At 47.0% G+C, this 23,076-nt stretch overlaps 1 protein-coding gene across 1 annotated transcript in view; it reads left to right on the top strand.

The window, feature by feature from the left end:
• Positions 1 to 23,076, top strand: part of TMEM25 (transmembrane protein 25) — a 142,016-nt gene that overhangs the window by 97,791 nt on the left and 21,149 nt on the right. The window contains exons 4-6 of the mRNA XM_069614431.1: positions 3,728 to 4,018; positions 19,742 to 19,873; positions 22,918 to 22,945. Of these exons, the coding sequence (XP_069470532.1) occupies positions 3,728 to 4,018; positions 19,742 to 19,873; positions 22,918 to 22,945 (451 nt within the window). The remainder of the gene's footprint in view (positions 1 to 3,727; positions 4,019 to 19,741; positions 19,874 to 22,917; positions 22,946 to 23,076) is intronic.

The following is a 23,076-nucleotide window of genomic DNA, read 5'->3' as shown; positions in this document are numbered from 1 at the left end:
AGAATTGCTTTCTCATCCCACAATTCTGGATGCAGAACATTCAGGTTGAACCTGTAAATGACCATTCTGAGTAGGATTACCACAGTGCCTGACTGCATTTTGTATAGTAGGTGTTAAATGTGATGAAAATCCCACCCTGGCTTCTAAAGTAGATGACAAAGTATTAATAGCAGTTGGTTGAATGGAGGCCTCACTAGTAGAAAATTGGTGATTTGAAAATTGAACAGGAGTAGATTTTCTGGGGGCTTGCCAATATGAAGTTATTTTAGTTTGCTGGCCCCTCGAGTGTCTCATGGCAGTGAAGTCAAGGGCAGGCAGGGTAGAGATGGTGGTTGAATTCCCTGGAAGCGGAAAACAAGGGTCCGTGGCAATATTCGCTGTATTGTGAATGATAGCACAATCAAGACAGCGGATGATGATACAGGCGGTTGTATTTCCCCACACCCCTCATCGATGCAGTCTCAGAGCGCTTACCCCTGACTAGACTGTCCTTTACACCTAGGTCAAATATACCATCTGCTGAAGGGAATAGGCGAAAATATTTTAATGAAGAATTGCGCCGATTATTTTTTGTCACCAGTATATTATTATTTTTATTTTTGTTGTTGTTATTTTTCTTAGAAACTCTCTTTTGGTTACGTGGTCGTATTGTAGAACCTGAAACTGAGGAGACCGAATTACTCTCTATCCCAAGTGACATAGTAATAACAGTTTCTGGCGAGTCAAATAGAGCAGGTGCAACACTTAGTCTTGAAGCAAAGTCAACCAAAGGTAATGCACTATTTGGTGTTTGACTAATAAGTATAGGAGAGGCCATGCCTCAATCCTGCTGACCCAAGGGAACATTGGATACCCCAGGCAATAAATTAACCTCGGTGTGCACAAAAACCAACTAGGCAATTTTCCCAATCTTTACAAAGCCATTCAAGGGTAATATATTCCTCTCCAACGATGTTAGTTTGAGAGCATTCATTGAAACTATGGCTTTGATGTTATCGTACAGTCTTAACATTGACTCCAAACCCAGATGCGAGACAGAAATTGAGACAGGGTCCAGAAAATCCACTCTAGGTAAAATATTAGACTGTCTCCTCATGTCGATGATTTTTTGTGTGAGAACATTCATAATTCTGAAAGTTGTTATCCTCCAGATTACCCCTTTGTCCAGAAGAAATTATCCTAGACATGTCCACGCCACTCGCAGAGGCCACCTCCACGTTGGCAATGTTAGAAACCTCCATATCTCGACACAATCTCAGGAAAGATTCATCTAGAATGACAGACTGGTCCAAAATTGGGGGTAGACTTTGCTCAAAATGTACTGTCTAGCTAGCGGCATTAGTCCTTGACTTTGACGTAATCAAATCACTGTAGAGTCATCAGCCACCAAATGGCCAGCTGTGATTGAGTAATCTGAAGCAAGAACCTGCCCATAGGTAATCTCCTCCACAATGTTATCCGAGATGACCCCACCAGAAGAGGAGTAACTTTTAACAAACGTAGCACCCAATTGGGCGGAATGCAAAGGAATGTGATTTTTACCTTTTAGTGGCACAACATTGTTGGCTATATGAACCATAGAGTCATTAGTAACAGTGGATGTATCAATAGGGGGGGTCAGTTGCCTGTGACTTACTGCGGAGAGCTGTCGCCATATAAGGAAAGAAGACCTCAGAAATGAGAAGATATAACTGGCATCTGGGCGTCTAGTCGAGAGGCCGACATGGCCACAGTAACACGGAAAACTCAGCTCATTCCGCTGGCTCCGCTCTGTGTCCAGTGTATGTAGCAAACCACCTAATTTTTACAATGAACAGAGATGAAAGACTCCATACAGGTCCACCGCTGTAACAATGTTATAGAGTGTACCCACAACACGGAACACTCAGCTCACTCTGCTCCTCCGCGTCCAGTATATGTAGAAAGCCACCTCCTTTTTACAATGAGCAGAGATGAAAGACTCCATCCAATTCCACCACTGTAACAAAGTAATCGAGTGTACCCACAACACGGAACGCTCAGCTCACTCCGCTTACTCTGCTCTGCGTTCAGTATATGTAGCAAGCCACCTCCTTTTTACAGTGAACAGAGATGATCTGTACAATTCCACCACTGCAACAAAGTAACAGAGTGTACCCACAACACGGAACACTCAGCTCACTCTGTAAAGTGTTTAATGGGATGTAATAGGCTTGCACTCTTTATTTTGTGATAGTTACTTTTTTGGACGTTATTTTTCGATGGGATATTTTAATATTGAATCCACATGTTCCACCAAAAAAGGCCCACTTTTTCTAATAATTGCAAACAAAGAAACTGACTTAAGTTATAATGTCACTTTACATGTGTTGGCAGAAACTACATGTGGATTGATTACACAATGATTCCAAACAACTTCAATGATATGCCAAGTAAAAAAATAAAACGAGGGAAAAATATTGTTTGCAGTATGCAGTAGAAAAGATGTACTCCTTTTAATAGTCTACAGCCAATAATTGTATTAAGCTAAGCGATCTGGGTGCCATAATAGGTGCTTAAACTTAGAAGTAGCAGAGAGCACATTCCTGAAAAAGCTTTTCAGACTGCGGTTCAGTTTTCCCAATACCCCGCTCCATTTGGAATGTGGTCTTGACCCTATTATCCATCAGTCGGCATGGAAACCGTTTTTTTTACTGTCTCAGACTTTGGGGGTCTCACGCGCTTGTTAAATACAAAGCAGTATACAAAGATCTGATGAACTTCCCTGGTGGACGCTCACTTACATAGTCGGCTTATGTTAGGCGACAACTTAAACTGGCCGGCATGGAAGAACTATGGCATAATCCGTATAACCTCTGCGGTGGTCCCAAAGGAGACATTAAGCAGTTTGTCAAACGCGAGATCCAAGAACGTCTCGTTGCCTCATGCCTGAACCTGAAAGTAGGCATATTTCCCCAAATAACCAGGTTTAGGTGGAGAGAGATACCTGGACTTGCTTTCACCTGCCCGGACCTGTACCCCATACCCTATTCCTGGAGTTTAGAACGGGTGCACTGCACAAGTGGATGGAGGTGTAGTAATACAGAAACCTGTCCAAAATGTGGTCCAGAGAAGGAATCCGTTTATCATTTTTTTGCTCTTTTGTGAGTGCTACCGTGATTTGAGGAAATTGTACTTGATACCACTCTTCAGAAAAACATCTGTGAAAATCATGGAAGAAGCAATGAATTTATGCAAATCTACAGCTGCAGTGAATGATGTACATTTTGTAGCCAAATGTATCTATCGCGCTTGGTTGCATAGGATGCTGCCTCAAGTCAATTGACCAATCCATGTAGGCTTCTTAGCTTTTTTGCAGGCACTATAATGATTAAGTTTTATGAATTGTGTATTTTATATTGAGGTCTACTATGAACTGTTATCTAATCATTTTATGTAATCCATTTTATGAGGCATTTGTATATGTGTTCTAAAGGCAAATTTGCTGAATAACGCTTACTGACTGACTGGCTTATATGCGTGACTTTGCATATTGTACTTAACACTGTTTTCACTTTGTTTGCAATTGTTTTCAATGAAGTAGCACACATAATCGCTACTGCGCTAAACAGCAAAAACCCACCAACTGTGTTTTCTATAGCGCTCCTGAATATGTAGTATTCCTCTCTTCACTGGTCTCAGGTGGAAATTCCTTATTTAAATATTGGATTTATTGTTTTGCTCTTTCTCTTTCTCTTTCTTCCGTCAGTCAAACCAGAGATTGTGCAAATGGATGCCAAGTATCGAGAGAGCCGCGACCCGGGTCTCTTTGTGGTTTTGTTTGTCCTTGTGCAGGCCAACCCGCCCGCCAACATCACCTGGGTGGACCAGGATGGGCATATAATGGTCAACACTTCAAACTTCCTGGTGATGGACATCAAGAGCTATCCCTGGCTGACCAACCACACCGTCCAGGTACAACTCCGTAGCCTGGCCAACAACTACTCCTTCTCGGCCACCAACGACGTGGGCATCACCAACTCCTCCATCGCTACTCCAGGTCAGAGGGTCCCTTCGTGTGTTGGCAAAGTGGGTGGGTGGCGTATGTTTGATGGTTCCTATTTATATAGTTATTTAAATAAGATACAAACTTGTCTTCAGTAATGGAACACCTCTAATCTGATATAAAAAAAACACGTTTGTTTAATTCCTTACCTAAAATGTCCCCTTTCTCTATTCTGCCCTATTTATTGGTTTATAAAATCTTTGATTTTTCAAAACAAAGTTTGGATTTTAGATATGCAAACATTTTACATTTCTGTAGACCACCATAAGAAGTAATATTATTTCTCTGTGAATGGGCCATCAGGGTACACAGTGCAGCAAGAGAAAGAAAGAGCCATGACATCACAACAGGATGTTTATTTCATGCCTACCGCCTGGCCAAAAAAGTCTGTGCTCCTCTTAATAGGGGATATAGAATATTAATGTATTTTATAGAAACTAAAGAACAGCAGTTACTCAATATAAGGGTTACACCAAGCTCTTGGACTCCAAGTTGCGCCCCTTAGACACAGGTGATCTGTTAGCGGAAATGCCAAACTGAAAATGAACATTACTTCCTCATCTTCGTCATTTATTGACTATATTTTCCTCACCAAACTTACACTATATCTTCTCTTTCATGGTAAAAAAAACAACATTATTTTCCCCATTCAGATAATTTTGTTAATTTATTTTGTATTAAGTGTACAAATTCGCTTTGCACACACAGATTTAGTATGTTCGACTTTATTTCTTCCATATAGAGCACTTCATCCTTACTGTAATTCCATTGCTAAACTGTATGTGTAACAAGCATTCTTCCTGATGAGTCTCCCTAACAGCATAGGAAAGAAACATTTTGTTAAGAGGACATAACCTGTTTAATTGCTTGGCTATTCCTGTTTGTACATTATTTAATAAACCAATTCAGCAATGTTTGTACTATTTTCACTGTCAATGTGCATTTGAAAATCTGCATAACACGTGTGTTTGATTTTTTTTTACATATATCGTTATTGGTTTACATCACCTCAGTAAATGCACAATGTCCTTATGTACAGAATAAAAAACCACCAATAATTGTTATGAGTAAAAACAAGCCAACCAAAATGCTTGTTTCACATAAAAAATAAAAATAACCTATTTTTGTAACATCTTTCACAATCATTTTTATTACAATATGGACTAAAAGAAAATATTCTATTCCGATACTCAGGGAGGTGTGGGGGGCATAGCTTCCCTTTCTAGCTAAATTGGTCCCTTTCCCAACTGCTGGGCCATGTGCTGTCTGCACAGAACAGGAACATACTGGGCCATTTCTGCTTTTGTGTACTTCATCAGTGAGACGTGGATCACTTCTGGAAGTGGCACAATCAGTACAATCAGTACAATCAGCACAATCAGCACAATCAGCACCCCTAGCGACCATGAAGCACCCAGTGGCGTTGCCACTAAGGGAAGCCGAGGCTGAGGCCACTTCAGCACCTGACTCTAATACCTGGTATCAGAGGAAGGAAAAGAGGTCTGTTAAACAGGCCGCCATGTACATTGATTTGCCAGACAAAAAAAGGATGAACAAAAGGACTATTGAAAATAAGCGGGCACAAGAGCCTACTGGTACTTCTGGTAGTCGAGATGGCCCAGAAGAGGCAGTCCAGGGTCTCGGGCCTGTAGACCTAATCCCCAATCAAATTGTGCAGTGGCACTTGTGGGGGAGGTGGAGACCATGGAAGAAAATCACATTGATGGCATTAACACGCTCAATAAGCCTAATAATATCCTGGTGGCCGCTAATACCCCCTCTGTGGGAAGCAAAAGGGCAAGTGAGAGAGCCGACTTAGAGGGAACCAACCTAGGAACGGCCGTACAACCTACCATCCAACTGGGCATTCTGGCGAGTGAGAGTGCCAATTCCTAATCCTGTGGTCCAATACCAGGCCAAAGGATGAAGAATCCCACGGCCGCCAACAAACCGGACTCACATGTCTCCTTCCAGACTAACGAGGGTGGCAAAGAGTGCTACAGCCCCATCAGAAACAGCAGCAAAAAGCCCAGGTCCCAAGACCATATGACTAAGGCATTGCGGATACAAAGCCTATTTCAGGAGGGCCATACATTTTATATAAACTGTTCGAGACTGTTGCCCCACTACGACACATTAACAGCAGTGAAATTAGGATTGTGGATATGCGTGAGAGATCATCCTATGCCATGTCACATATCCATTTCCACTCGGAAGACATCTTGAAATATATCCTGGAGCAACAAGAGGCAATGTACAAAAGGGGGAATGATTGTTCAGTTATTGAACTGACCAATTTTTGTGGTATTAAATACAAGGACATTGGGGGGGCACTAGTGAGCCCGACCAAGACGGCCGCAGGCCTGTGAAGCTCCCCAGCACATCCCATATCCGGAACACTATCCGGCGTCTCTGCGGAGGCTCTCCTGCTTTTTGTGGCGGCACTAAAAGCTACTTTAAGTCAGGCCCCCCTGAGGATCTGTAAAGTGCAGCGGTGAGGCCGGCGAGGAGTTCAACGGACGGTGTGCTGCCGCAGAGGAGGCCTGCGTTGTCGGAAGGTGGGGGAGGTGCAAGCCTGCAGAGGAGCGACGGGGCGGCTCTTCGGGGCCCCTGCTCGGGAGAAGGCGGCTGCAGGCGGCGAGTGGTGTGCGGTGCCCCCCACCGCCTGGACGCCGGTAGCTGGGGGGACAGGATCTGCCGGGGCATCCTTCTCGCGGAGGTGCGGGAGAGGGAGCAGAACGCTGACTCGGACGGGGCCGCCGGCCCGCCTGCAGATTGCGAGCCTCGGGGACAGCGGTGGAGCGGCACCTGTGCGCCGGCTGAGGCTGGGGCTGCGAACGGCCGCGGCGGCCGTGGAGGAGGTGAGCGAGAGGCCGGCGGCGATCTCCCCCCCTCCCTGGTGGTGGCCCTGTGTGCCGGGGGGTTACCTGCCGGGGGGGTAGGGGTCTCAGGGCGGGTGAAGCGACACTGCCCACCTGGCCCGGGGGTGCTGCCCCCCCCTGCTGTGCGACTGCCGGCCCTGGCGTATAGCGGTAGTGGAGAGCCGGCTTTCTCGCCGACAGCGGGCGACGCTTTCTGCAGCGGCGGCCCATACGCCGTGAGGACTTTGGAGGATTGGTGGCTACGTGCACCAGCAGACCCGTGAATAGAGGGTTTGGAGGCTGGTTCAGTGTGAGGGGACAGGGGCACTGAGAGACGCTCTTCTTGGATCCACCGGCTCCCAAGAGGACCTACACTGGGGGTATATTGTATCTGCCCTGGGGATGGTGCCTTGCACCCGCTGGATTCTTGTGAGGCCCGCTTGAATAGTGCTGCACGGTGCTGCTGGGTGCCTTGAGCTGCCTTTCCAGGGTTGGCCTGCTGAGTGACCTCTTGTGTGCACACACGGTGGGGGGAGCATACAACCCACTCACGAGGCGCTCTCTGAGCTAGTGTTTTTCCGGAATATTCTCCTCTCCATACCTTTTTGGCCTTTGACAACTTGGCTACTTCAGGGCTGCATGAGGTGGCAGTTGTGATGCTGGGCTGCTAGGCGGAGAGATTCCAGCTGGATGGTGTGGAGATGGGCAAGACTTTGTTAGGAGTAATTTGTGGTCATTCCTCTCTGAGACAGACGGATTCTGGGGGATCTTGGTGTCTGTTTCCCTACCCGGTACAAGACTCCTGCTGGGCCCCCGGGCCTTGGCCATCGCACCCTGCATAGTGCTGCTGCACCCCGGTCTCAATTCTAGCCATGACCAAGCCGTGGAAAGGGGTTAAACAGCAGTCCAAACTGAATTTTGAAACGCCCACGCAAGCCAAAAGTGGCAGCACAGCGGATGAAACGGCACAGACGTCGGGCATGGGACTCAAACCGGATCCGGTGGCTGCCTTTCAGGACATCAAAGCCATGTTATTACAGCTACAGTCCGTGATACAATCTTTGGATGGCAAGCTGGATACCCTGACTTGCAAAGTGGACCATATGCAGGTCAGGTTGGACAAGCATGGAGAGAGGCTGGATGAGGCGGAGGGGGCGTCTATCGGGGGTGGAGGGGGTGGCAGCGGCGGTCTCTGGGGAAATGTCGGAAGTCAGGAAAGCCCTGAGAGGGCTTCGGGAGAAGCAGGACGATCTTGAATCAAGATCCTGCCGGAATAATATACGGATTGTCGGCTTGTCTGAGTCGACGGGTCAGAGAGACATGGAAGCACTGGTAGAGGAAATACTGCGGGAAACCTTGGGATCAGATGGCTTCTCCCCGCTCTGTGTAGTGGAGAGGGCACATAGGATCCCCAGCGGCCGAGGACCGATTGATTGCCCGACTATTGAACTACAGCGATAGGGATGTGGCACTCCGGAAAGCTAGAGAAAAAGGTACTTTGTCTTATAAGGGGGATGTGATTAAGTTTTTCCCGGACTTTTCTGATAAAGTGCAGGCTGCCAGGAAATCCTTTAAGGAAGTAAAGAAATGGCTGAGGGACAAAGGCCTGCAATATGCGATGTTATTCCCTGCCAAGCTACGGGTAGTGCATGAAGGGAAGTCATTGTTTTTTCAGTCTCACGAGGAGGCCTCCTCTTTTCTTGACATGCTTCCGAAGTCTCATGGGTCGCGTAGGGGGGAGGCCTGACATCCTTTGGCATGGGAAAACTTGGTGATGTTGCTGCCGCTTTCAGCAGTTTATGTTAGTTTCAAGAGCAGAGACACCTATCCTGTGGGGGTGCGAAGGGAGGTTGGGCTCGTAGTTGCCACCTGAGCGCAAGCTGTTTATGAATGTGTGGGTGGATGTTGGGGTGCTGGAGAGTTGGGGGTTCCAGCGTGGGTGGGGGAAGGGTCTTCGTTGTGGGGGCAGGAGGGTGTGGTGGGGAAGGGAGCGACCACTGACGAGTTGGGGGGTTGTCGGTAGAATGGGGAGGCGGGAGGGGGGACAGGGAGGACCAATGGGGCGCATTGGGAGCCTGGAGGCCTGTGGGGTTTGTCGAAGCAGGGGGAGTGTGTGGTTTATCATCTGCAGATGGCAACAGTACATTTCATGACCTGGAATGTCAGGGGTCTTAACAATTTGCCCAAATGTCAGAAGGTTTTGCAATATTTGGAACGTCATAGAATTGGGGTGGCCTTCCTTCAGGAGACTCATTTGACACCGGAAGCTGAATCTAAGTTTGGGAAAAACTGGGGGTGCCATAGATATTTTTCTTCTTACTCCTCCTATTCCAGAGGTGTTGGTATCCTGGTGCATAAATCGGTGGGGTTTCGGTTGGTCAGGGCGGTTTTGATAGTGCAGGGAGTTATCCAGGGGAGGTTATATACAATGATATGTTATTATTGACCTAACCAGGATACCACAGAGCCTCTGGACTGGATGGAGCGGCAATTGGGGGCGCTTCCCGAGGGGGAAATCATCTGGGCTGGGGACTTTAATTCTGTATTGGATGCATCCCTGGATAGGGTGCGGAGCGCAGTGCGCTCAAGCAATAAGACTTCCATGAAACTACGAGGTATGTGCCCAGTGTGGGATATTGAGGACATCTGGAGGGTGAGGAACCGTGGAGTGAGACAATTCACACATTACTCGGCACCGCATAGCTCTGTGGCTCGACTAGATTATTTCCTTGTGTCACGGGCAATTATGGGTCGATCCGCTGGGGTGGGTATCTTGGCCCGCACTTTATCAGACCATGCTCCAGTTTTGTTGTCAATTCGTTTGGAGGGTCGGGATAATGTGAGGCCTCCTTGGAGATTTAAAAGTGAAGCGCTTACGGATAAGCTCTTTAAGGAAGAACTGACGAGGGCCATAGATGCATACTTTGAGGTCAATGATGGGTCGGTGTCATCTGCTGGTGTCCTGTGGGAGGGATTTAAGTGTGTGATTAGGTGTGAATGTATAGCTAAGGAGGTGGGGATCCTGAAAAGGCTGCGGAAAGATCTGGCTGATACAGAGGAGGAATTACGGGTGCTACAAGAAGAGGCTCCCGTTCCGGATTGGGCTCAGCAGGGTGCCATCAAACGGAAACTGCAGGAGTATGAGACACTAGCGCAGAGGGAGATTAAATATATGTGGGATAACATAGCCCCTCGGAAATATGGTGAAGGTCAAGCCCCGGGACGGTCACTTGCTAAGCTAACTCGATTGAGTGGGCGGGATAATAGGGTGATAATGATCACGGATGGGAACGGTGTTGATCATTATGACGATGAGGGCATTGGCCATGAATTCGAAGAGTTCTATGGCCACTTGTACTCATCACAATTAACGGCGAGACGAGTGGAGTTAGAGGCGTTCCTCGATGAGGTGGGGTTATATTGGTGCACAAGGAGCACAGGGAGTGGCTGAATAGTCCTGTGACACTAGAGGAGGTGGTGGATGCTATTAAATCTCTACCGGGCGGGAAATCTCCAGGTCCTGACGGCTTCACAGCCAAATTTTATAAGTGCTATGCAGAGAGGCTGGCTCCACGCTTGTTGTTGATGTACCAGGAGGCAATATCTATGGGGCGCTTACCAGACACACTTAGGGAAGCCGTAGTGGTCGTACTTTTGAAGCCCGGGAAGCCAGAGGGGGACTGTTCCTCATGCCGCCCAATTTCGCTTATCAATCTGGATAATAGGATTTTGGCGAAAGTTATAGCGAGACGGTTAGCGCCGCTGATGCCTATTTTGGTGAGGGCGGACCAGGCGGGATTTATCCCAGGTCGGTCGACCTCTTTCGGGTTGCGGAGAATGTTTGGCCTCATGTCGGCGCTGCCGACGGAGGACCCGGTGGTGGCGGCTCTGCTGGATGCCGCCAAGGCATTTGATTCTGTTGAATGGCCGTTTCTATTTACTGTTTTACAAAGACTGGGTCTTGGTAGGTTCTTTATATCCCTGGTGTCACTTCTATATACTGATCCGGTAGCCAGGGTGAGAGTGAATGGGCGGAACTCCAGGGTACTACCGCTTGAGCGAGGAACACGTCAGGGCTGCCCGCTATTCCCCTTTGCTCTTCGCACTGGCGATAGAGCCATGAGCGGAGTGGGCTCGGGAGTTTCATTTGCAACGCGGGTTCAGCTCAATACCCATAAGATGATTATATTGTTATACGCGGACGATATGGTCCTGTTCATCCGTCATCCTGAAGCTAATCTTGACCCGATTATGTCGGATCTACGGCGCTTTGGCGAACTCTCGGGGCTGCGTATAAACACCAGTAAGTCAGTTATTTTCTCATTGACGGGGGGTGTCCCACTTTCGAGATAACTGGGGATTCCAGTGGGTTCTGCACAATACTCGATATTTGGGGGTCACGGTGGTGAGGGAAGAGAGGGTGGTATATGCTAGGAACTATGCGGAAGCTCTGGATTCAGCCAAACGAGCGATGGCGAGCTGGACCTCGCTCCCGCTTAACCTGTACGGTAGGATCTCGGTGGTTAAAATGACTATTCTCCCCAAATTTCTGTATGTGTTTTTGAATGTACCTATAAAGGTACCCCAGAAGTATTTTCCGGACCTCCAGGCATCAGTGTTGCAGTTCATATGGGCGGGCAAGAAGGCTCGGGTCTCCTGGGAGAGGCTCACGGCACCAGTTCGTGAGGGAGGGTTGGCACTTCCGGATTTTGAGTTATATTATAAAGTGGCGCAGGCCAGCTATCTTCGGTACTGGTACGGAATGGCAGCGGAACATAGACACGTGGAGATAGAGAGATCCATCGCGTCCCCAACATTGTTGAGGTCGGTCATTCTAACGACCCCGAGTCGCTCTCGGAATCCTCGGAATTTGATGGAGCTGACATGCTGGGCCTGGGCGATATTGGAGAGAGCTCCCAGTGTGGGTCTTCTATACTCACCAAGACTCCTACCACTGTTTGTCCCTGGGATTCCCCTGACCAGTGAAGAGGGTTATGTGGCTATGCTGAAGCGGCTGGGTGTCACTACATGGGGAGAGCTGTTCCCTGATGGGAGGTTTGTCTCTATCGACCAACTGAAGGAAAGGGGAGTCCTGACAGCACTGGGTGTGTTTTTATATTATAGACTGAGGGTAACGCTGCAGCGGTTGTTTCCAACCTTTCCTGAACCACCTGAGGTGGCCGTGGTGCTTGATAGGGTGATAGGGGGGACATAGGGAGACACATACTCTCCGAACTGTATGGATTGGCATTGAGGGGCAGGTCTAGTGTTGGGACATCCTCAAAGGGGCTGTGGGAAAGGTCCTTAGAGCTCCTTAGAGCAGGAAATACCAGTTGATGTCTGGGAGTACTGTTTTATGATGACCAAGAAAGGGGCGGTTAATTCAAACTATAAGCTGATCCATTTCAAATTTTTGCATCAGGGTTACTATTCCCCAGCTCAGCTACAACGCTATTTCCCTTAGAGGTCGGGGGCTTGCCTCCGGTGTGTTCGGGAGATGGCGGGGTTTCTACATGTGGCCTGGGAGTGTGTGGAATTGGTGCACTTTTGGCAGCAGGTGTTTGGGGTAATCGGGGACATTGTAGGGCAGCGACTTGCGCCGGACCCTGTTGTGGCCCTGCTGGGATATACAGAACAGATACCCAAAGAGACTAGGAAATTGGTGGGTCTCCTCTTGATTTTGGCTAAACGCCGGGTGGCCATGGTGTGGGGGCGGAAGCGGAGTCCGACGGTTGAACAATGGTCAGCGGACATATTGTACTTTAATGATATGGAGGTGCGTTGGGGGGTGTTACGAAGAAATCATCAAAGTAGCAGTCAGATGTGGGATCCATATATACAGTGTACCTTCTCAATCAACCGGGGAGGGAAGATTCTATGTCTCCTGTTGCGCGGGGTTCCCCCATGATGCTTGACTCTGTGGTGGGGTCTCCACTTGATCCCTGATACCGGAACTATGGACTGTATAATTTGGACACTACGTTCTCACAGGTGTGGAGGGCAAGCTGGTTGGATTGTTTACATAACAGCGGTTTTGTGGTCTGGCTTACCCTATATGTTCTTTAAGGCTACCTTCTCATGCGCGCCGGGGGGGGTGGGAAGGGTGGGGGCGGGGAAGGGTTCTGTGTTGTTTATGTTGTTATCTGAAATGCCAATAAAGAAATAAAAAAAATAAAAGATACAAGGACATTGCTGAATTTCTCAAAAAAGATTCTAATTCTGACAAAAGGGAGGAAAAGGGAGCTGAATCAGTGATATTCCTGCAGGCCACCATGCACCTGGACCAAATCATTGCTATGCCTTCTCGTAATACGGCCAGGGGGTAGGGGGTTTCGGGCTGATGAGCCCCAATGGAAGTGGCTGGCGAACATGTTGGAGATGAGGGGAGCACAGCATCCCTAATCTTGACTACAATCTGCCTTTTTTTTGGCCTAAGTTGGAACACCAGAGGACACACAACTATTCTCTCAGGATGGCTTAATGGAATACATTGAAGGGCTGAGTCTCGTCATGCTGCAGGAGACTTGTTTGATGGCCCCCTTGGTGGTGGACGGCTGGAACTTCTTAAAGCGAGAGGCAGAAAAGGGTCCACCCGAAGAGGGACTTGTTCTAGGGGTAAAGAATTCTATGGAGGTGGTGGAGGGTAGCTCCTCCTCTTTAAACATTCTGGTGGGAAAAAATACCTATTATGCCAGACACACAGTGATTTGCCGACAGGAAATGCTCCACATTGTGATTTATGTTCCTCCGTATGAGAGAATTGTGTCTGTGCTCCTCAAAGATTTGTAGGGAATCCTGGGCGATCAGTCGTTTGAGGGCCTGATCATCCTTTGCAGGGACTTCACCGCCTCTATACCACTTTATGACATTTCCTTGGGGGGAGAACTTCCTGATATTGATTTGATGGCAAGCAGAGAACATAAATTGAGAACCCACCTTTGGTGGAGCAGATAGTTAGGCCTATTATCTCTGTATGGCTTTTCAGTAATGAATGGTGCTCGCCCGTCAGATATCCCGCCCAATTACTCTTGGGTGGGGCACGGAGGCAGTAGCACATTGGATTACATGTTTGTTGCTAACTTTCATTTGATTGTGCTGGATATGTGTGTGCACCCATGCTTGGAGAGTAGCAAGGGAAAAGCTTTCAAGGACTACGGGCAATTTAAGTGTCAATAGGGTCTGAATCGCATCTCATGGAACAACCGTAATTTGGCTTTGGCCATCACAGCCGCACAAGATGCTTTGGGCACCTATGTACTCGCTGAGGATGGGACTGTCGCACTGGGGATACCACAGTTTGAAAAGGCTTTGGGTATTATCCAGGGTTGTTTACTAATTGACCTTTTCACAATTGACCTCAGGAGAATTGACCTAATTTAGAAGGTCAATTAGGACATATATGCGGGGGGAAACCCCCCGCAATGCCCCGCCCAATCCAAAACCCCCCACAATCCCCCACCCAATCCCCTTATATTATTTTTAACCCAAAACCAACCCAATACATATATAAAACAACTAAAATAATAGAAAGGTGAATTGTGCAGAAGGTCAATTAGGACCACTATAATTAGGTCAATTGTGCAAAAGGTCAATTGTAAAAGGTCAATTTGGGTAATTATCCAGGGGTGCTCTCTGACCACTATACAGCCAGTGTGGAGAGTGAGTTCTGGCCATTGTCATGATCTCTGCTTCCAAAAGGTCAGGGTTTTCCCAACTCCCTTGGAAACAGATCCATAACCCAGGTTCCGAGTGCCAACCAGTCCCAATTGGGACCTTTTGGACCCAGTCCTGGCGCCAGTGGCACCAGGCTCATAAATATGCCCAGTCCCAGCGCTGGAAGCGCCGGGCTCATAATGCTTGGGTGGACTTACCTGCAGCAGACCATGCTGCTTACTTGCCTGCCAGTTGAGCCTCTGATCCTCTTCTGTTTGGAACTACCTTTCCTGTTGGGTGGGGCAGGAGCCACTCCCTAGATTCAGAACACTGGAACTCTTCTGGAAAGCAGGAACTCTTTTCTTACCTAGGCGTGGCTGTGGAAGGAGACACCTAAGCACTACAGGAGGCTATTTAAACCACACCCGATGGATGAATCTTGCTTTGCGTTATTCTGCATCCTCTGCAGCAGAACGCTCATTGTGTCTTCTGCATCTGATCCTGGGCCTAAGGAAAAAGGCTTACCATCCTGAATCCAGTCTTCAGCAACACCTATAAAGACAAGAAAGAACAGGTTAGCATTACGGTCTTCAGTGACAGCTCTTCACTTACCTGGTCCATCGGCTGTCACCAACTCCTCGCGCTGCATTCCGGCATCTGAAAGACAAAGGCTTACCTACTCTTCGTGCGCTCCGTAGGTCTTCACACTGCATTCCGGCATCTGAAAGACAAAAGCTTACCAACTCTTCGCACGCTCCGGAGGCCTTCGGCGCTGCATCCCGCATCTGAAAGACAAAACAAGGTGCGTTTAAAGACATTGGGGAACTTTAATACTCACGTGCCATTACTCCTTTCCACATCTAACCCAGTGGGTATTCCGGCACCCTGCAGCCGCTCCGAACTTGTACCTGCAAAATAAAAAGACAGTTAGAGCGCATCGTGAAGCAGGCAACAAGCGCTTACTTACGTGCTTCCAGGCGCTTCTATTCATCACACGGGCTCCATCTTCAACTCACTTCAGCCCGTCATCCACCATTGCCGGAACCCTGCAAAACAAGAAACATCATTACTAAAGACTTTAAAGACATTAGAATTACTCGAAACTTACCGTTCGTGCAGTAAACGACAGACAGCAGTTCTCTGAAGTCAAGAGGCCTGCTCCCCTTATCCAGTGAAGAAACTGGTTACAGCACCCTGCCCCGAGGCAGATGGAGAGCACGGCGTTCACTTACCTAAGACATCTTACCCTTCGAGTCAGACATACAGTGCACAGAGGTCCAGCCCAAAGAGCCAGCCGTGTGTTACACATCACCTTTGAAGATACGGTATACGCCCAGTCAAGACTGGCGCCTCTACGGGAATCAGGTGAGCGTTACAGTCATGCATACACTAAGCACCATCTATATGATAGAGAAATATGGGATAGAAAGAGGAGGCTGAGGGGGGAATTGCGGCCATAGCAAAGCCAGAAGTGTCTGTAGTTGAGCATAGTGAAGGGGTAAGAGACGCCAAACGTAACTATTACAAATGATTGTAGAGCCATAAGTACGTGAAAGAATGTTTTTAGTGGCGGGAGTTAGTGCAGGCCTCCCTCGCAAAACAAGACAAAACATTTCTGGAGGATCGTAACTGGTAAGGAACAGAAAACAGTAATGTTGAATGGGATTCCAGGGTAGGGCTGGGTAAAATACATTCAGCAGGCCCTTGGCAGCATGCTGCCGGAGGATGCGATTTGGAGGGTACCTGAGGCGAATTAGATTTATGGGCTGGGACCAGATGGCATCCTGGGAATTATTGGAGCTAGCAAGTCCTCCAGGGCACCTGGCCCCAATGGGATTTGCAGCTCACTATTAAAAGCGGACCTGGGTCTTGGGCATATGTTCTCCATTGCCTTTTTAGTAGTATGGAGATTGTACAGTTGATTCCAAAATCTTGGCGCGACAGGATAATTGTACCGATACTAAAAAAGGGCAGGCAGGATGATCCAAACAACTATCGCCAGCTCTCCATGCTGGATGTGCCAGCAAAGTATTTGCCCGGGTCCTTTTGAAAGAACTGGAGGACTGGGCTGAACGATCCAGCATTATCCCATTCAACCAAACTGGTTTCCGGAAAAACTCAAACACCAGTACCAACATCCTGGCACTAACTACCATAATGCAACACGCGGGTATTAGGAAGCTCCCTGTTTACGCAGCATTAATTGATTTTAGTGCCGCGTTTCACACGGTGGACCGCATTAGGTTGTGGTGGAAAATGTTGATAAATAACATTCAGCTAGGGCTCCTGAAAACGATTACCTTACTATACTCTGAGACCAGAGTAAATATTAGATGGGACGAGCAGGGAGGGACCACTGCCTGGATAGACGTGAATAAAGGCCTCAAACAAGAATGCTCATAGGCCCCCATATTATTCATCCTATACCTGGCGGACATGGGGGAGGCACTGGGATCCCTGACTGCTATACCCCCCAAACTAGGCTCGGTCTCGGTCCAATGGCTGGGGTATGTGGACGACTTTGTAATTTTAGATCTAACGCCGGGCGGTCTGCAATCCTCACTGTCCAAATTGAAGGCTTATGCAGTGGAAAACTCCCTTGTGATGAACATTTCAAAACCAAAAATAATGAGCTTCGATTTAGGAAGGAGGAAAAAAAAAACTCGAACCTGGGTGATTGATGGGGAGAAGCTGGAGGTGGTCCCTTACAAATATCTTCCCATGCATCTGAACTTCAGATTAACCAGCTCTATACATTTTGAACAAATCAGATTGAGAGCTGACGTGATCTTGGGCGGCATACGCTCCTTCACCAGGAGGGGAGGTGGGTTCTCAACAGGGTCTTTGAGCCAGCTTTACCAGTCTAAATCAACGACCATGGTAACCTATGGTGCAGAGGTTTGGTCTTTATCCAGGCTAGATAAGCTAGCTAGATGAAAGACATATTGGTCGCCCATAGCCATGACCAGTCTGTGGTAAATTTGAGCACTAAAACCTCTGCAACAGAATGTGTGGCCTACATACTGATGAAACAGGGATCCCCAACTTACATCCAACAATTTGTGGGCAACTATCTAGTTTGGGTCTACTTAAAACTAAAATTCAATGCGGCCAGAACTAGAGAGATAGTAGGTGCATGGTACCAGGAACCGGAAGACAGTAGGGAATGTCGACTCTGTGGGGAAGAGGAATTTGAATCAGTGATACACTTGCTGTGTGTGTGTGTGGGTCCTTGGATGTGTTAAGGGCGGGTGCGATGAGATCAGCAGGAATAAGGGGAACTATACCGGAACATTCACTTTGGAGTGAATTTATGAGTGGAAACAACCTTGCCTGTATTATTTATTTTACTACGTTTTGGAGGAAAATAGTGAACATTTTTTATATTTTAACATGATTGATTTGCTCCATTTGAGGTACCTTGAAATTGATTTTTAGCAGGGATTGGTATCCTGGTTATTGTTGTGTACATTTGAATAAGCTGTATCACAAATAGAAAATGTTTAAAAAGATCATTTGCTGAAAGGGTCTGATTGGCTAGAGCATGAGGTATTTACACTGGTTGTTCTCTGGATCAAATGTTGGTCAATTACAATTTTTTCTAATAATCTATAAACCTTATTCAAATGGATAAATATATAACTTTTGATAACAGGTTTAGGATTTCCCATAAATAATAGGAAGACTTGAAACGTACACTGAGACTTATTATATTAAGGGATGTTGTATCATGATCGGACAGTGTGCTCATTTGTGAACATGTTTGTGTTGTGGTACGTAAGAGGGCACATTGGCACATCACCCTTATCTGAAACAAGTTAATTAGCTTTCCGTGGACCTGAAAGGCTGTACACGGATCTACTAGCATTCCTCGAATTATTATTATTTTTTTGCTAATGCCATTTTTCCGAATTCATTTTTGCGGATTTTTCTACCTTCATCACAGAATGCAGGGGGACACTCACTGCACACCCACTTGCACCTATAACCTCCCTCCCACCTTTATGTACCCTTCTCCAACTCACCAGATATAGATTTTATGGTAAAAAGGGTTGTAAAATAAAATCTGCAGAAACTTTTTTTCGGCTAAATGCCATCCGCCAAAGTTAGGACTACCCTTTAGGCAGAACTCCTTCTGATCTAGCGTTCACGTCTCAGGCCAAACTCGGGGCCAGATTCATGAAGAGCTCTTACAAGGTCTTTGAGGTGACTGACACCGTGTCCTGCTAGATTTCTCTACCAGTCCATTGCAATAGACTTCTGAATCATTATTATCCCTCATGAAATTAGACGCCTGACTCAGAGGTTGGATGCATTTTCTCCCATGGATCCTATTTTTTGCATTGCATCGCTATCTTTATTGGAATTATTATACTGTAGTACGTATTTTGCGTACAGAGACAAGTGCCTTATTTTGAACTGTGCTCTTTCACTTTGGTTTAATGTCTCCTCTTTAAAAGTTCAAAAGAAAATGTAACTCTTTTTTTCATTAATGAAAGGGTATTAACACACACGGAGAAACAATACGATGCAATAAGATGAACAAAACAGAGGTCTGGGGACCCTTCTCCAGTAACAAATTCGCCACAGATAGCACAGTAATAAAAAGTCCAGCATTCTACACATAAAAGTCCCGGGCCCTGTCCCCCCACGCTCTCCCTGCAGAAATACCTCCTCCTCCCCACATCCTCTCCCCCAAACCAAAACTAAATAAAACAGAGCTCAACAAACATACAATTGTAGCATGGGAAAGAGAAAATAATCAAATAAAATAAGGTAGCAAGGAGTATTTATCTGTGGTGGTGCCGATTATAGTGCAGACCTTAACCACAAATTTCACCCCCTCAGATGAATTGTTCAAACAAATCTCAAAGCTGCTCCGCCCTATCCATCCCTTGCTGATGTACCAGCGTGTGCCTCTCCTGCTCACAAAGGCTAGATACCAGTCCTTGCCCCACACACACACATGGACCCTCCGGAGATTTCCATTTAACGGGGCTGGGCTTTCTCGCTGCAAACAGCGTCATATGCAATAATCTAATAACATCATTGTCAGTATGCCAGTCTTCCACATCTATGCCAAACACCACAGCTGTGGGGCACAGTAATCGGGTCGTCCTTAGAAGTTTTATAAAGATTACTACTTCGCTAGAAGTTAGAAACAGCTGAGCAAAAATTACAAACTTATTTTTGTGTTTTGTAGGTCTCCTGCAGTCGAACGTCGAAGTCCCTGTCCTGTGGCTGATCATCGGGGGGTCGCTGGTAACCCTGGTCTTTCTACTCCTCAGCATCTCAATTCTTTGCCTGCTGTTCAAGAAGCGTAAGAAGCAATTAGGTATCAGACGACCATTCTGATTGTCCTCCTACTTCAGAAATTGATTTCAACCTGGATGCATCAGCTCTTTTAACTGCATGTTTAATAGCAGCGTTTCCAGGAAGTCCACTGGGCCATTTGGTATCCTGGCCACCTTTGCGCAAGCACAGGCGGAGCCTCCTCGATAGAACACGCTTTAGTGTAGCCAACTGAGGATTCAGGGGGGATTGGTGCGAGTAGGTCCTGAAATCGTCAGGCAATTTATATCCTTCCACTCCGATAGAAGGCCCGCACCCACTCCCTGGGCTTCTCTTGATGAGGGAGATGTGGTCTAGGATGTCTTCTGTGAAACCAATAGAACCGAGGTGTCACCAAGACTTCTCCACATTGCGTGCTCCTGGCCAAATTGTTTCTTCCACTGCTCTCCAGTTTTCTTGTTGTGAACTTTGGGAATGCTTGACAACAGGTTATATGACAGTACTAGCGGTACCACCCGGTATTGCACGGGTCTGTAGCTGACAAGCAGGTGGGGGTCTGCTATAGCCTTGTGTATGTTTTATTGTGGCATAACTTCCTATTTTTGAAAAATTACGAAATTGGAAATCTCCTGAAATCACCTATACTGATAGCACAGGGCTGAACCCCGCTCCACCACTGCGTAAGGCAAATGGGTGGGGTTAGTCAAATTTCACTATTGCCAGTACACCGCAGACTGGTATGCCGACCTTGTGTCCCAACTTCCAACTTTTGGAAAAGATGCAAAATTAGCAATCTCCAGAAATCACCTATACTAATAGCACAGGGCCAGACCCCGCCCTTTGCAGGGCGAATGGGTGGTGTTGATCAAATTTCACTATTGCCAGTATAGCCCAAACTGGTATGCCGACCTTGGGCCAACATTTCAGCCCACCAACTGTTATGGGGCTGGAGACAATCCCAAACATACAAACACACATTCTTAAATAAATATGTGCTATATAAATTTATGGACATTTCCTTTGCCATTATTGGATATGGTCTGAGGCCAGAAAGATACATATTGTAATTTTAATACATATCTGTAAGCAAACTAATTGAATTGTCCCATATCAGATTTGGAAAACCCACTGATTGTGTGGGTGAAGTGAAGAGATGCTGCCAAATAGTGGGGTCTGTCTTCCGAAAAGCATACAGTGACTTCCCATGGGATCTACTGCACTGCATCAGCTGATGGTCTCAATATCAGCTTTCTACTGAGATGTTTCCCAGCTTCCCTCTTCTCTTTCCTGTTCCAACCACATTTGCCCTGCTATGAAACACCCACTATGTTGTTTGATCTTCAAGTTATTGCCTCTGCCTTTTAGATATTCCTTGGAAAATACAACCTGTGCCTTAAGATGTCCAATCAGCTCAAACTCATGTTCTGAATTGTCCACACCAGCATCTCTACTGAAATGGTCCCCCAGTTCCACCACCTGTGCTGAGATGTTTCCCTTAGCTCTACCACCTGTGCAAAAATCTTTCCTCTAGCTCCACCACCTGTGCTGAGAGGTTTCCCCTAGCTCCACCAACTGTGCTGAGATGTTTCCTCTAGCTCCACCACCTGTGCTGAGATGTTTCCCCTAGCTCTGCCATCTCTGCTGGGATATTTTCCCTAGCTCCACCACCTGTGCCGAGATGTTTCCTCTAGCTTCACCACCTGTGCCGGGATGTTTCTGCTAGCTCCAACACCTGTGTCAAGATGTCAAGATGTTTCCCCTAGCTCTGCCACCATGTTACCCGACATCCAACCCACGTACTGCAATGTTTCTCCATCTCCACCGCGTTTACTGAGATATTTTCCCTGCTCCACCACCACTGCTGAGTCGTTCCCGCAGCTCGACCACCTGAGCTGAGATGATACACCAAGCACCACCATATGTGGAGATGATTTCCCAAAATAAACTACTTGTCCTGAGATATTCCCCCAGGTCCCACCGCCTGTGCCTGGGGGAATCTCCCAGCTCCACTGCTTTTGCTGATATGTTTCCACAGCTCCACCACCTGCATTGAGATGTTCATGCAGCTCCACCAACTGTGCTCAGATGTTCCCCTCAGCTCCACCACTTGCACTGAGACCTTCCTGGAACCCCACCACTTAGGTTGTGAAACTTGCCCCTATGCCCACTGGATCTAGGCAGGAGTCCAACCACCCCTGTCCTGATCCACACTTTCCCAGACTGCATGAACTAGAATTATTTCTTCTTTCCCCTTTCCATTTTATTCCTCCTGGGGCTGGGGGATAACACTGTTTTTTTCCCCACCCGGTCCACTTTCCTTTGCATCCCTCTTGCCCTAGCCACACCCTATACATTAAACCATTTTTAATTAACCTTAGCAAATTTCAATTTTCAGGCACATGGTCCCTTAAAATGCAATTTGTTAAAATACTTTCAGGGCAATTACAGCATTCCACCCCACCATCCCAAATGTAACACGATCCATCAGTAGGCCCGCTATCCTAGTCTCCTGGTAGCACTGCATGCCATCATAAAATGGGACTCTCCCATCTTGATCCCGCTCCTCACGAGCAACCTCAGACATATTTCCACCACAGGAGAAACCTGTCAATGGGCTCTTAGTTGTTTGAACCGCTCGGCTTTTTGAAAATATGATTTTGTTAGGCTAATGTTTTAAATAGTTTCATGAGTAATGCTTTGCTAGAAGAGAAATCATGATTCCGTAGGGAATGGGGGCGAGGCCGACTAAGAGCGAGTACCAGGATGCAGCTTTCCCTGGGTTCCAGCTGAGAGGCTTTCTGTGGGCTATAGTTCAGGCCTTCAATTCACTCCCATCCAGCCCTTTGCTGTAGAGAAGTTTCTATACCTTCTTCTGTTTTGCTAGCTCAGTAGATTGCTGCAGATGTATGCGTCTACAGCCTGCTTGACATAGGATCCACTGCTGGTCATTACGAGGTTGACAAATAAGTACCACTGTGTTGGGGCAATAGTAAAACCAGTTCTTTGCAGTACTACAAAACTATGTTAGCAAGTGACATATAAACAAATGGTTCTATATTAGCGTTTCTAATTTGTTTTTCCTTCTAGGAGTCTTCAGAGCTGTCCTGCCTCCAAGGTAGGTATTGTTCTCCTTTTGAGTTCCCAGAGTTCACCTCCACTCATGCTCCTTCTGGCCTTGCTTGGTTTTCTAGGGATATATGTTGTCCTTTGTTTATTTCTTTTTTCAGAACATTTTTTAAACTTTGT

This window comes from Ambystoma mexicanum, chromosome 9 (genome assembly GCF_040938575.1).
Source record: "Ambystoma mexicanum isolate Mex_15411 chromosome 9, UKY_AmexF1_1, whole genome shotgun sequence".
In the NCBI taxonomy this organism is placed as follows: domain Eukaryota; kingdom Metazoa; phylum Chordata; class Amphibia; order Caudata; family Ambystomatidae; genus Ambystoma; species Ambystoma mexicanum.
The sequence above is the reverse complement of the archived record's forward strand: the minus strand, read 5'-3'. Positions and strand labels throughout refer to the sequence as shown.